Source organism: Sturnus vulgaris, chromosome 12 (assembly GCF_052056855.1).
Source record: "Sturnus vulgaris isolate bStuVul1 chromosome 12, bStuVul1.hap1, whole genome shotgun sequence".
In the NCBI taxonomy this organism is placed as follows: Eukaryota; Metazoa; Chordata; class Aves; order Passeriformes; family Sturnidae; genus Sturnus; species Sturnus vulgaris.
In genome coordinates this window covers 3,405,803-3,421,523 of record NC_142254.1, presented here as the reverse complement: position 1 = coordinate 3,421,523, position 15,721 = coordinate 3,405,803, and the positions used below count along the sequence as shown (strand labels likewise).

General features: G+C 41.0%; 1 protein-coding gene across 2 annotated transcripts in view; it reads left to right on the top strand.

Annotated features, from left to right (window-relative positions):
- CHST8 (carbohydrate sulfotransferase 8) overlaps positions 1–15,721 on the top strand; it is a 182,887-nt gene that overhangs the window by 40,879 nt on the left and 126,287 nt on the right. For both annotated transcript variants that reach the window (XM_088171818.1, XM_014881899.2), the window contains exon 2: positions 1,596–1,820. In XM_088171818.1, coding sequence (XP_088027944.1) covers positions 1,712–1,820 — 109 coding nt within the window. In that variant the 5' untranslated portion in view covers positions 1,596–1,711. The remainder of the gene's footprint in view (positions 1–1,595; positions 1,821–15,721) is intronic.

The window sequence follows — 15,721 nt, the reverse complement described above, 5'->3', positions numbered from 1 at the left end:
TCTGCTGTAATTTGAACAGAGAATAAAAGCTGAATTTGTTTATGCATAGAGAGAACTTAGTGCTCTGCACTCATTTAAGATACAAGCATCCCCCAGTGTTCCTGGCCTGGAGCTCTGGCTGCTTTACACACTGAATAAATATAGTTGCCACTAAATAATGTTAATAACCCTATCAGTCAGAGTCACAGAATGACTTCATCTTTCACACCTCATGTTCTTCTTTGATGCATTTTAGAAATTTAGAATGCCAGTGCACTACAGAAATTAAAAGCTTGCCAAGGAAACCATGAAAAGCATACAAGTTGCCCTAACACCAAATATTCCAGGCACATTAAGGACAAATCTTTAAAGACTTTTCCTGACATAACTACTTTGAATCATCACCTCTCTACAACCCATCTTTTCTGCAAATTGATGTTATACAGTGCTTCTGTATTTAAAATCCCCTTTGTAAACAAAGACTAGCTTCAAAAACTTTCCTTTAGAGCAGATCACATTTGCAGTAAAAATATGAGAAAAGCAAAGTGGTTGCTACCCCTGGAACCTGTTGCTGACCTCCAGCTAAGCCCTTATATTCAATAATTTGCTACTAAGAAATCCAGTTACATTTAGGGAACCAGTTCCACTGCCTGTGCTCTAATGCACCTTTCCTTGTGCTACTGGGAAATGCAGGGTTGGCATAGCTCTGTGGCAGAAACATTCACTTTAATTAATTAAGACATGCATCCCTGGTAATAGTTTTCCTCCCTGGTTCCCATTTCTTCACTGTTTTACTTGTTAGTGTCATACAAGGACAGACACTTGTTCCAGTAGGACTTTTTATAGGTTTAAAGCCTCAGGGCTGTGCTCAGTGAGGGGTTTAGAAAGACACACAACTGGTTCATGTGGGACCAGGGCTGCTTTGGGACTGCAGTGCCAGCAAATGTCAGAGCCAGCAGTGAGGATTCACAGAACAGCCCCAGAGCCTCTCTGGAGCTGCCAGGGGAGGAGAGGAGCCGTGCCCGTGGCTCCTGCACAGACTCCTGCATCCTGCCCTGCCACTCTCTTCCCTCGTGTTTAATGCCAGCCAGTAAAAGGGCTGACCAGGATTTCCCCTGGAAATCACTTTGCCTGCAGAGCTGCTTCAATGGGTGACCTGTGGTGGTCGATTTGAGTGTGAGTGTTTTTTCTCAGAGGTGAAGCAGCAGCTGCCAGTTCTGTGTTTGGCACGAAGGTGCAGCTTTCATGATTGTTCCCCACACATTATCTCCCTTTATGGTTTTCATATTGTTTAATCAGTGAGAAATAAAAAGTGACATATTCTAAGCAAACTGTTGAGAGGGATTTCTCTGAAAATTGCAGTCATGGTATGACTGTTCTTCCCAAAATGCAATTTTTAACTATATACTACTTTGTCTTTTCTACATGTTTAGAAAAGGACATAAAATTAAAGACAAACTGATGGGACAGAAATAGACTGGATGATTGCAATTCACTGTACAAAAGAAATACTAGAGAAATCAGTTATTTGGTCTAAATGAGAAATCTACTAATCTTGGAAAAATAAAATTCCCTCTATGCTAAGTTTTAGGGGTTTGGTTTCTTACTTCTTGTAGACACATTACACCAGACTTCCAGATGAGAGGACGAAGACTATGAGTGAAGAGTGTCCTGGAGATCGTATGCACTTCTTTTCCTGGCTCAGAACTGGATTGATCTGAGAACAGTAATTATGAGGCTGACATGTATGTTCTCCTTCATCTTGCTGTTTGGAGCAGTTGGGCTCGTTGTCTTCATTCACCTGCAGGATCCAGAAGAAATAGTTCATCAGCAGACACCAGGTTAGCATTCCTGTTTCTGTTTGAATTACCTGCCCTTTCATGATCAGTATTTTGTACTTATATTCTCAACGTGTTTTACATATTTCACAGAGAATACCTCAAAATAAGTATGTCATTCTTAATGAAGGCTACCTTGAAAGTAATTATCAATGTCTAAAAAAACCCTAAATAAATAAAAAACATTTGCTGAAAAAAACAGTTCCAAGAACCAATGAATTGATTATACAGGGACCTTTGCCAATGTGCATAGGGTCAGCTGGGTCGAGTTAAGTTTCTGCTAAGGTTGAGACCAACTTCTGCTGCCAACTATATCAGTATAAATGTGAAAATGAGAGATTTCTTCAAAAGTTCTGTTCCTGGAAATGCACACCTCTGAATTTACCTTTCTTTGTGTATGGTATTCAGTGTGTCATGAGATGCAAAATAAGAGCTGTGTGAATGAGTCACATCCGGAACTTTAAATACTTCAGGATGCATTCACTTAATTAGCTTAACTCCAATTAAACCTTTAATAACTATCACTCATATGCATGTTATCTTCCTGCACTACTAACTTGAAACTGTGAAGAGCCACAGAGGCCACAGAGATAGGAGAACTAGCAAATTGTGGGCTGAAATAGTAGTTTCTTTTTAAAGAAATGCACAAAAGAAGTATGAAAGGACCCAAGATCTCTTGATTTACTTACAGTCCTTTTCTCTTTGACTATGGCTGTAATGAAGGCTACTTTAGAGCCTAGACAAATGCCAGTGCAGTTACTCTTGTTCAGGATAATGCCACTGTGTTCTGGAGTTTGGTCTTTGTGTTTGCTCTTATATGCACTGAAATTGTCCCTTGACTAAACAAATGCTTCATGAAAAGCTTATTTGTTTGACATCTTCATTGTGCAGTGAACACAACTGTGTCTATTTAAAATCATTGCTAACATTTATAAAGAAGCTGAACTGTAACACTGAGAACTCTTAAATAATTACATTAATTGCTAATTTCTGTGTCTAGGTTTGTTAAGTGCTTGTTTCCATGTCACAAAATAATCTGTACTTTAATATGTTGTTTATTTAGTCCAACCAAACACACCAATTTTGAAAGCAGCCACTCAGCTGAAACTATAGAAGTAATAAATCTTCAGTGTTGTGCAAAGCAGGGAATTAACTAGTTCCTTCAGCACTTTTATTTATTTATGTATGCTTAGATGCAAAAGAGTTTAGAGATGAAAAACAGAGGTACTGGCCATACTTGACTGAAACTGGCCAGTAGTTTAGCATGGGGGAAAGGTGTATGGACAGCAAATACAGGCAGTACTCTAATGCATCTAAGAATGTGTAACTTTACATTGAAAAGTTATTTCTTTGCTCCTGAAAGAGAAGGTTTCCTAGTGTGGTCTCAAAAGCAGTGCAATTTCTTTTCCATTCTTTTCGTTGTCGGTCCCTCATCTTGACCTGTTCTCTGCCATAAACCTCTTGAATGCTGACTGCTGACTGTAGTACACTGGAAGTGATTTTTTAGAGCAGTGTAACTAGAGACAGGGACACTGAAGCATGTTTAAATAAAAGCAAGTTTGAACAGAGCTCCTACCCCTGGCAGGGAAACCCACTCTGTAAAGTGCTCAATTGCTGTGGATACCTAAAACACAAACGTGCCAACGATGCTGTTACTGCCAAAGGTGTGTAATCAATGCCTCAATTCTCATATTCCATTACTATTTATGTTAATAGGAACCAGGCTATACCCTTGAGTAAAAGGTGCTCAGTACAATTACTTTTATTCTGTTTGGCTGATTTTCATGTGTGTTAAATGCTTTCAACTCCCAATGGACTGAGAAACTCCTCATATCCACTACTTTTGAAAATGATACCAGTTATCACTAAAACATATTAGGTGACTTAAAGAGCAAGGAAAAAATACCCATTCATTTATTTAAAAAAACAGATTGGCATATTTCCTTCCTAGACAGTCTACTGTGAAAATCTATCAATCACAGGCAACGATTTTGGCGTGCTGAGAAGGATCCTTCCCTTTCTCTGCTCAGAGTGTTTCTCCATAAAGGGGCCTGGTTCTAATGGAGATGGGATATTGCTATAATTTCCTTGCCTGATTGCTCTCTTGAGAGAATTGAACAAATGCACGTATCATTAAGCTACTTAGGACAACAGATTCTGCATGGAAAAGCTTTACTGGATTAGCCTTTGCTTTTGTATTTCCTATGTAGTAAAACACATTTGCCAGACGCTGGAATCTCATCAGCAGGGCTGGAGAGAAGTTGGTAGAACTCATTTTCCACTGAAAAGCAGCATAGGAGCCTTTGCATTGTCCAAAAGGACATTTTTGTTGTTAGGATGTTAAGTCATCTTTAATTTAGGATAGAACAACTTAGGAAACAAGATTAATAAAAATACTTTGGTACTTCAGTTTTATCTGTCTGTTTTGGAAATTGTCCTCGATTGTTTTAGTCCTAGTAAGCATGACAGTGAGACCTTGATGTATTACTTAAACCAGTATAAAATCCACAGTCATAAAACTTTAAGTAATGCTTACATTACTTTCACTGAGCAAAGTACTCCTGACAGTAGCTGTTTGTGTTGATTTGTTACTATTCATTTATTCTTTCCCTGTGCTTCACATTGCTACCTAATTGTGATGCTGTACTGAGAAAGCAATATCAAAGTAATTTTCCACAACATTAGTTACAATTTTCTTCTGATCTTTCAAGTGAAAAAATCCTATCCTGTTGGCTTCTGTGAGCATATAAACCTTGATTACATTTATCTGTTGGAAACCAATGCTTATGAAGTACATGTGCCCAGGACAGCAGGCATAGGGCCTTTTTTGCTGATTGACAAACATGCTGTCTGTGTAGTTTTATTTATATAACACACATCACTCTGAGCAGATATATTTAAGACAGACAGCCATTTGGGGTGGGCAGAACAGATTTCCCAAAGCAATATATTAAATACAGTAGATATTCCTGTGGCCATTCCCAAAGCAATATATTAAATACAGTAGATATTCCTGTGGTCATTAAAGAGACAATAACTTCACTTAGGACAGTTCTTTTCTTGGCATGTATGAAGAGTGCTCTTGCTAGGGGGAGCTCAGGATAAAAACTGAGGAGTGGTATGAGTGATAGTCATACCCCAAAAAGGAACACAATGTTCTTGTAATAATTCTGTATAATTATATATGCCCCCTGCACAAACATCAGGGCACAAATACAGGCTGGGCAGAGAGTGGACTGAGAGCAGGAGAAGGACTTGGGGGTCTTGGTGGCTGAGAAGCTCGACATGACCTGCATGTGTGCAGAAAGCCAGCCCTGTCCTGGGCTGGACCTCAGCGTTGGCAGCATGTCAAGGAAGGGGATTCTGCCCCACTCAGGTGAGACCCCACCTGCAGAGCTCTGGGGTGCCCTGCACAGGAAGGACATGGAGCTGCTGGAGACAGTCCAGAGGAGGCCATGGAGCTGCTCCAAGGGCTGGAGCCCCTCTAGAGCCAGGCTGGGAGAGCTAGGGGTGCTCACCTGGAGAAGGCTCCAGGGAGACCTTAGAGCCCCTTCCCGTACCTAAAACAGATCCAAGAGAGCTGAAGAGGAGCTTGGGACGAGGGCCTGGGACAAAAGGACAAGAAGGAATGATTTTAAACTGAAAGAGTGTTAACTTGGATCAGATGCAAGGAAGAAATTCTTCCCTGTGAGGCACTGGCACAGGTTGCTCAGAGAATCTGGTTGCTCCATCCCTGGAAGTATTCAAGGCCAGAATGGATGAGGCTTTGAACAACCTGAACTAGTGAAAGGTGTCTCTGGCCCAGGGCAGTGGAGTTGGACCTCGATGATCTTCAAGGTTGCCTTCCACCCCAAACCATTTTACAACTCTATGATTTCATGATGTAAAACTTGCCTTCTGAAATAATCATACCATTATTCTGAAATAGACACTCTAAAAGATTTGTTCTAAGTCAAGCACATTTGCACATGGTGCACAAGAAAAATTTAATATATATATCCCCATCCTAATGCTAATGTATAAATGTCCTGTCTGTGACAAGATAGTAAACATGAAAAAAAGACTTTACAGTAACAAAATAATTTAGCCACTTCACCACTGTGTTAGTCCTGGAACAGATGCCAGTTTGGTTTTTTAACTTTTTTCTATGTTTTCTGTATTCTTTGCACCTATATTTGTAGCTCTGTAGCCTATTGTACTAGTAGCTAGTTTTCCCAGTTATTTTCCATGGCCTTTCCCTAAGCAGAAAGACAAAACAAATTCCAGAGCTCCAAGCCCTGGAACCCTGTGCTGTCTTGATTCTTCCTAGGAACCAAGGCCAAGAACAGCTCTTTGAGATCCATTTAATGGACAAAGTACAGCTGGTGCTGAGGGGGGGACCCTCTTTTGTATCACCCCCTTACTAAAATTATCTCGAGTTTCCTTTCCAAGTTGGGGAAAAGGCAGCAGAAGCACAAAAGAGAAGGGTCCTGTCCAGCCTGTGGTAGAAGGAGGCTTCTTCAGCATAGAATGTGCTCCCTCTGTTATCAGGGGCTGCAGTGAGAGAGTCAGCAGGGCAAATGAGCCCTTCCCAGTCTTGGCCAGGGCCACAGCAGCCCATGAGATCCCTGGGAACATGGGCTGTGAGAGCTGCATTTGGGCTCTACAAGAGAGAGCAACTTGGAGCAACAGCAACACTGAGAGAAGAGTCAAAGGGCACAGCAGGTCCTGGCAGATCTCAAGTACATTTCAAACACCACATAAACTTCTGAGCCACAGACCAGCCAGTCCATGGGCTGGAGACAGGGCTGTGGTCAGGAATAGCAGGTGGCTGGTGAGGTCCTGAGCACCAGGAAGGAGCACTGCCTCCACTGGCACCGGGTAAATAGCTGTACACAATCCCCATAGCTGCACAGTGTACTTGAGACTGTGCTCTATGGACTGTAGTCAATAGAGATAGGGTGTTTTAAAATGGCATAGACTTTTCTAATAGCAGATTTTGCCACATAAAAACTAGAGGAAGTATTAATAATCTTCTATATAAGTCTGTGGGGAGAAAAAAATAATTGCATTTTTGCCGTAGGGTTACCAAATCCACAAACCTGTAAGTATTTTCAGTTAGAACTTTTAAGATGAGTATATATGGTCACATGCTTCTCTGGGAGCTGAAAAAAAATGTGGAAAATACATCTCAAAGGATCCATATTATAAAAGCTCATAAAGGGCGAAAACACGGAATGGCTTTGCACTCTGACTGTATCAGAATTTGAAAGTCAAATATGAATATAACCAAGCCTGAAACTCATCTGACTGAGATTTTGCAGTGATTCCCATCTTACCTCATTGACCAGTTTCTAACATTATTCTATCCTCTTTATTTTCTGCTTTACTGAGGCTGTGATGGGGAGGAGAGGGAGGAAGGGGAGATGTGGGGAAGGGCTGGCACAGGGATGCTGCTGTCCCTGACAGCACAAGGGGGGCACAGCAAATACTGCAGCAGCCTTAGAGCAAATACCAGTACTACAGCTATACTCAGAGTTACTTATTCAGAGCACACACACCTTGTTACTCACAAACTACACTCCTGTGCACATCTCCATGCTCACTGTACATTTCCATAATGCTGTCCCAGTGCACAGTGCAGCGTTTGTTTGCCAGAATGGAAACTTTCTATAAATACAGTTGAAAATGAACTAGCATTGTTTAATTTCAGAAGTCATTTTTCTGCCATTTGCAACTTACTGCTCTTTATAAGCTAGAAACCATTTAAACTACTTCTCAACTGAAATGATGAGCAGAGAATCTGGTGACTGTAGCAGAGGTGAGGTGGCTTGCTGATGCTCTTTTGAGGCAGAAGAAACATCTGTTATGTGTGTAGGGTAGTTCTGCCAACTCAAGAGAGGTTGAACCTTCTGCAGTGCCATACTCTGAGTCTTCTTAAACTGAACTTCCCCGAACAAAGAACTTCCCTGCAGACTGGTTCACAATGGTCTGCAGTTATTGGGACAAAAAGAGAAATATCTATTTCCTTGTCTGCCAAGACAAGGCACTTAGTCGGGACTTATGAGTGTATTCCCTTTCCTGCTGCTTGAAATGGTTGTGCTTTAGACTGTGAGTGTGACCCTGGTTGTTTTTCACATTGGAAAGAAGTGCTAGCAATGATTTCACCAGCCTACTGCTCTAAGGGATCAAACACTGGCCAGATGGTTTCAAAGGAAACCCTACCCCACACTGCCAGTGCAAGTCTGTTCGAAAGAAATGTAGTCCAGTGTAGAAAGCAATAACAATTAAGCTGTTTTATCTCCAGTGTACTATACAGAGATTGTCTCCTACAACCTTCTCCTCGCTTTCATGGCTATGCCATATTCTTGGCAGTTTTATAAAAAATGCAGCATTTATTTATTACATGGTATTGAGAAGGCACCACTTTCGTCCCCCCCTTTTTTTTCTTTTTTTTTTAGTTTCTGTTAACATTCTTGAGCCTAAAGCCTAGTAAAGCCATTCCAGCTCTTATGCTATAGCATGGCAGACCTGTATTCATTTGACAAGTATTTCCTGTCAACCATCAGCAAGTTTTTCACAGGAGTCACAGCACTGAAGTGTTAAGTCTGTGGAACTGGGATCCAAAGCTGCTGTGATTTGCTCCTGTCTTGCCCTACTGCTCATAGATTGTGCTGTATTGTGTTATATCAGGCAATTCACCCATTCAGTGTCTCCATTTCCTCTTATAACAGGAATTCTCTGCAGAGGATTCAAGGTACCTAAGGACTTTTTTTAGATACCAAAAGAGCAAACCTTATTAACTATGATATTATCACCAAATCCAGCGCCCTTCCAGCAGCACTTACAGTCCCACTGCAGTGGTGCACACACACTGAACCAGATGACTGAACCAGATCCACTGCCCATTTATTTCATGGCATAAAGACCACGTCACCTAATCCCAAATGTATTTATCAGTATCAAACCAGAGTGGTGTAGTGCTGACTCACTCCTGTAGGGCAGCTTTCACTTTCACAAATTTCCCTATCCTCTCTCTTTCTGTGAGCATTTCTTCTCTGACTGGATTAAAAAAAAAAAAAGGTTTAAAGGTTTGGTATTTCCTTTAAAGCTTAAATTTTAAAAACTGTCAGAGGCTGACACTTCCTTGTTGTGTCTGGCAAAATAAAAAGCAACCTGCCATCTCCGAGCTGCATTCATTTATGGTGCTTGGCAACATATCACGGCCAAAACCCAGCTGCACCATGTCAGAGGACTCTCAGAGTGGCAGCTTTCTGAAAGTATATTCCCAGGGAATGAGCCTGGAGGCAGCTAAGATTCCCCTTTTGCAGAAGCATTACAAAAATGTGCAAAAGTTGATCAGCAGACTTTAATTTCACCTCAAAACATTTATTCTAAATATAAGACTGTATTTAATTTTCCATAGAAAATGTGTCTGCACTAGAAATTCTCCTTCCATATGTCGGCTATCATTCAGTTTGCATGATTTTTAAAACATAGTAACATATTGAGGAGTTTAAGTCAGTTTAAAATACTTCCTGGATTTTCTGCAGTTTATGCCATTTTGAACATGTTTTATAATATATGTTTCCATTTCTGGAAGTTAATAATATTCCCTTAAAAGCTTAACCAAAACTTTCTCTCTCCAGCAATATCATCCTTTTTCATTTAGTAAACATTAATTTTCCTTTCATGATTCTAGTGGAGCTTGAAATTAAAGGTGGCTTTCTTTCCTATTATGGCTTTCTTTGCATATCAGCATCAAAACTGCTAGTTTACTGCTTTAGCACCAGTCAAGAGAGCAAAAACACAAAGTAATTGATCTTGTGTAGGCCCTACACAAGATCAGCTTCATGGGGACCTCTTTATAATTTTCTCCAAGCAAACAATCTATCTCTTTTTGAAAATAAATGACTGGTTTGAGATCTGTCACCACTTGGTATACACAAGGTGGTTAACTGATTTTAATTTTGTTCTGTACAGGCCCTCTCCTGTAAGACACCATGCCATAGCAATAGTGCAGTAAAGCACTTCCCCATCAACTGAGAGACTCAGCTGCTGCCTCTGCTCCAGTTCCTCGAGGGCTCTCCTGCCCAAGGGTCAGAATATTCTGCATCTTGTCAAATTAAGTCCCATCTTTGTCACTTTTTAGTCTCAGCCACTTCAGAAGATCTGTGTGATGATTAAGGGTCAAAATGCTCCTGCCAGAACCTTCCTGTACTGCCACTTCTGCACATCAGGGTAATTCAGAGATGTTCTTTCATTCTTTTCTTTAGAATCACTATCCATAACTACAGAAATTGAGTATTTTGGATCTTCTGTTCCTATGCTTGGTTGGAAACCACACAACTCTTGACAGGGACTGTATGTCTGATGTTTTGCTCTTTGTATCACATTAGCTGAGAAATCTGTGTTTACAGACTTTGGGTGTCCCTAAATGATGAAACCAAACCCCACTGTGCCACCAAGGATGTGTGAGCACAGTTACACGGGGCTGGGGGAAGGCAGGGACATCACGTCCCTTTATGGAGCAATTGGTACTGAACAGCCTCAGGAGGGAAAAAAGGCAGGGTGTGAATGAAATTCCTCATCCTTCAAGAAGGCACCTTGAAAGGTGCTCCACTGCCCTGTTCCTTTTGCATTCTAATTCATTTTCCTTCCTCCTTCCATTTGGCAGTGCAGAGCTCTCTGTCATGATGGCACACACAGTGCTTGGGACAAACAAAGGTGTACTGGCTTTAGAATTACTTTAGGCTTGAATTTCCAGGAGTCTTTGGAGGCCTGCACCCACTGCAGTCAGAGTGGCTGATATGGAAGCAGAGGACACACACAGGTCCTTATTGTGGCCAGGAGGACAGAAAGCACAAGCCTAAAGAGAGGAAACTGGTCACTTGCCTAGTGGCTACTTGAGAGGCATGGGAGGGCAGACTCCTTTTCTCAAGGAGTAATTGTGCTCTACCTTTTCTGTAGGCAGTGCACAAAAGCCAAGGTCCTGCATACCAGTTTCCAGCTTGCTGCATTTTTTTTTCTTGACTTGTTTGACTTGACTTCATTTGTTAACGAAGTCCTGTACAACCTAATACCCCTAAGTCAAACCACGAGAGAAATTACAAACAGCAATCATTGCTGCTCTGTGTGAATGGAATGCAGCTTTAATTGAGCCCTCCTAATTGTGTGTGCAGCTGCTCAGGGAAACATGATGATGCTTATCTCATACAGGAAAACAAACTCTGCTCACTATCCCACTGTATATGAATGAGAAGGTGTGTATTCAAATGGTCACAAAGTAAATATACCCACCTGCAGGAAGGGACCAGGAATTTTATGCCATGGCAAAGCAATTCTGTACTCATTGAGACTTCAGTGCAGTTCACTGTAATTGCTTAAAACTCATCCTAAAGACTGTGTGGAGAACTTAAACAGAGCTGGGATACCATTTCATGTGCTGAAAACCAATGTCAGCACCTCAGTGACCGAGTTCACTTGGATACTGTGGACAGCCAGTACTAACAGTGGAAACGAATCCTCTGCTTTTCCCTGAGCTGTTAAATTGAAACCTGCCCCTCCCTTCATCAGCTCAGAGATGCTATTTCCTTGTAAACAGGACACATCCTTAAATCATTATCTAATTAAAATTCCCATTATTCTGCATCTATGAGCTGCTGATGCTTCTACTAGTGAAGGGGATTACGTTGCTCAAGAATGTACCAAGTGAGGTGTTATTTAACACCTCTGCACTGGTGATGTAGGTGTTCAGTGCTGCATGTTAAACCAGCCACATCTCTGCGTGGTCCAGTGGTGAGTGCCACCAATACCTGCAGAAAACTTCCTGGCATGATTTCTATTTTGTAGGAGAAAAAACCAAAATGAACAGACCTTACCAAACCATTGTAACAACAGTATTAAGAACAAAAAGCAGATGATGTCTCCCATACCTCTCCTACATATGTGGAAGAGGACCAGGAAAAAAAACCCAATGTGTGCAGCAGAAGAATGGTGGGCAAGGAGGTCTGAGAAACATCAGCTGAGACAAATGCCTTTTCTGTTCCTCACATTTGAAATTATCCAATGAAACGAGTTTTGTGGGGTTTTTGTCGGAAAACATACAGAGAGACTAGTTCTGCTAGGTACTTCAACATTTTTTTAAAAGGAAAAAATTATTATTAAAATGAAAGTTTTTAATTAAGTGAGAATATAACAAAATTTACTGCAGTTTTATAATGTCTGATAATAGGCAATGGGTCCAGAATGGGCGTGACTGAAGTTCATGGGGTGCTACAATGGAGATAAGGGAAGTAGGAAAGAAAATGTACAATTACTACAGTTACCTTACAGGAGTTACCAAACTTAAAAAGAACACCTGGAATTTTTAAAGCACTAAATATTTCTAAGGAACAATAATGATATAATTATATTATACTCTTACATACAAATCTTTGGAACATAATACATTCTTAATGTCTACACGTTTGCACACCATATTTTTCCTCTTGCTAGTTCCAGAGATCAAATTATATATTCAGTATATTCTGATTATTCTCTGCCTGTTCCTCTAAAGGCAGTGGCTTCACTTCTTAATTGCGACCCAGTGGAGATAAGTTCACCACAACATAATTTAATGAACTATGGAAGAGTTACCTCTTTCAGCATGAAGTATCAAGCTGCATGTCAGAGAAAGAATATCTCCTAGGTGATGTTTCAGTAGATAATAATTAAGTAAGACATTTCCTACAATAACACCACCCACACACAAATGCAGCCCTTCCCCCCAAATTGGACAACACATAAAGAGAATTAATAAGCTAAGGTCACTGTTCCTAAAAGAGATTCAGTCCCACAATTTCTTTCCTCCATGAAATCACAGATAAGAAATCAGAAACCTACAGTACAGACAAGGGAATTTTTCTGTTTTTCCCTTCAGCTCCAAAAGCTGAAATGTACTTTATTTCCCCTTCACATCGGTCTTGGATGTGCCATCACCAGAGTCCCTTCCAAGTGTGGAGCCTTTCCTTTGTGCCCTAAATGATCCTGAGCAGATCAGCAGCAGCACTCTCAGCACCTCCAGCCCCCTTTCCTGGGCCCTTTGGGAAGAGATTTCTGCAGCACCAGCCTTACTGTATTTTTAACTTAGTTATATTTTTGTGTGGAGAAAGAAAGTCAGACTTTAAAACATCCCCTGTGAGGTGGCCTGGGGAGCAGGACTGAGCTGTCCCCATGTCCCTGCCATCACACTGCCATCCTTCATCTCCCTCATCCACAGCATCTCCCTCATCTCCCTCATCCACACCTGCTCTTTGCAGCCTGTCCCTACCTGCAACAGTGAAAGCATCCCTGTGTCCCTTGATCTTTGTGTATTTTTGTTGCAATTTAATCTTAATTAGATTTCAAATTCCTCAAATTAGGGTGTGCAAGTAAAATGCTGGCTCCTACTGAGTTCAGAAGTGTGTGTGGATTTTTAGGCATTTTTACAGCATTCAGCCACTTTCCTCACAGCTTCCACACTACCACTAACACATAGTCATGTGATTAAAATGAAAGATATTTCACAAAGAACTGCTGAGACAGCGTTTCAAAACTTCTGAATATTTTAATATTCATTATTTAAATGTTTCTGTGTTTCTGCCCTTTTAGCAATCAACCACTGATGCTGTTAAAACATTGAAGGGCTAATTATTCCTATTCCAAGAGAAACCCGATTTGCTGCCATTAGCAAGGCAAACCATCTTCTTGTAGCCATTTAGCAGAACCAGAAGCAAGCACAGAGCTCTGATCTTGATAGTAGCAAAGCATTTGCCATCTCCTTCCCCATGAAGAAGGTGCATGGTGCTAGAGGCTCACCTTGGGAAAAGGCAATTCTGCTTTCTGGCTGTGCCTAAACAAAGCATTTATTACACCTGTTACATATAATGACTGTTTTCATAGCCTAGTTGCCTGAATCTGTCCCTATTTATTTTATTTAGCAAGCTTAACTATTCTTTGTCAGGAATTTCCCAAAACTAAGATTCCTTGAATGCACAGGTGCATTTGGATTGTATGTCCATCTTCTCCACAGCTGTGTCTTAGCTGTGGGGCACCTGTAAGATGGGAACCCAGGTGCAGGTGGCCAAGCAGGTTTTTTAGACAGAGAATGGGAAAATCCTCAGGTTGTTTCACTGATAATTTCTCTGTTCCCCATCATGAAGCCAGACCTCCATGGCTTGGAGCCTCCAAGAAGGAGTGACCAGGTCAGGGTATGCAAAATATGTGGGAACCATTCTATGCCACATTTTCAAGCCCATGGATTGGTTTTAAGGCAACTAAAAGGTGCAAACAAAGGGAAAAAGAGTAAGCTTGCACCTAGCAAACCTCAATATAAAGAGGTCTGTGTGTCCACACAATAATTTTAGGAGCTCACAGACTTAATGGATGTCGAAGCTCCAGTTTAAAGGGCAGAGTAACCAGAAGTGCATCTAAAGCTATGCATTTGGTTGGAACTATAATCTCTCCAAAAGGAAATTGAAGTAAAGTGTATTAGGATTGCTCCACACCAGATACAAATAACCACCCAGCTGGAAAGTTGCATTTCCTCACTGGGCCAGTGCAGAAGGATGGTTAGCAGTAAATGTTCCTGTGCTTAAAGGCCCTTTTTGCAGCCTCACTCAAGTTTACAGGGAAAAATCCCAGCCCCAGATTTCTTCAGAAGTCATATTTGCTTTGTCACTGTTCAGAGAGCTTTTGAGGATGAGTCTTTGAGGGTGCAGAGCTCTCTTCCCCTCAGTGTGGTTCCCCATGCTGCTGATCCATGGCTCCAGCAGTGAGCAGTGCTGTGCACAGATCACGTTAGACACACTCCAGCTGCTCACAGCAACCACATTTTAACCCTCCTGCAAACACACATATTTCAGATTTCTTCTAACATTTCTTTCTATATATGAAACAACAGAAAGATACATCTTTGTGTATATTGGGAAATAACCAAAGCTTCAGAATGGTTAGTCTGTTTCAACATTCATCTCGACCAAAAAGTGATGCAGAAGTGATGCATGTAGCCTCTGCTGCAGCTGGTGCAACCTCATCCTTTAATCTGTACTTCCATTCAGTTCCTGTCCCTCTGCCCAGACAACAGTGCAAGCCCCTATGGAAATGACAGGAAGGGATAGTATCCAGAAATCCTGCAGACATTTCTGTAGGAAAGGTAGAGTGGGAAGACCCTGAAGTAACAGGGGTCAGTCTCAGCAGGTTCCAGTGACACCTCTGCTTTCAAACTTCTGGTGCACTGGGCTTTAGCCACTCATACACAGAAACAGCTGATTTGATCAATGATTATGTTGGCTCCTAAAGCAGGTGGAGGTCCATGTACTTTTAAAATAGCTTTAGAAAACCTGATTCAAAGACTGTTGGAGAGAATAGTAACTTTTTTCAACTCACTTTCAAGCGTGTCCCAAGAATTTATCAGTTCCTGCAGCCTCTGCTTCAATCGAGTTGAGCTCAGCTTACTGAACATGATACTCTGCTTTTTTTCTTATTACTGGTTAGAATTTATATTCACAGTGCAGCACTTTGAATCAGAGGTTTTCCCCAGATGCCTCTGATGCTTATCCTCCTTTGTTGAAGAGAATGCTACTTCATCTTGCAGAGCTGGTGGCCTCTTTTCAAAATCTACCACGCTGCAAAGAATGATGTTGTCAGACAGAATGATCTTTCTCCAATTGCTTTTGCAGCACTTTTGTTATAAAGATGTTAAAGATAACACGGAAGAGAAAAGGAACAGATTTAGAGTCTTGGGATAACAAAATACAAAGCATGACAAAGAATCATAATACTGATACTTGTAATTGAAAGAGCTGCTGAGTAAGTCTATTCTGAGTTTTGGGGAAGAATAAGGGAAATTAGTAATGTAGGTTGCTAAAAATAATAAATAGATTTTTGTGAGAAATTATAACAAT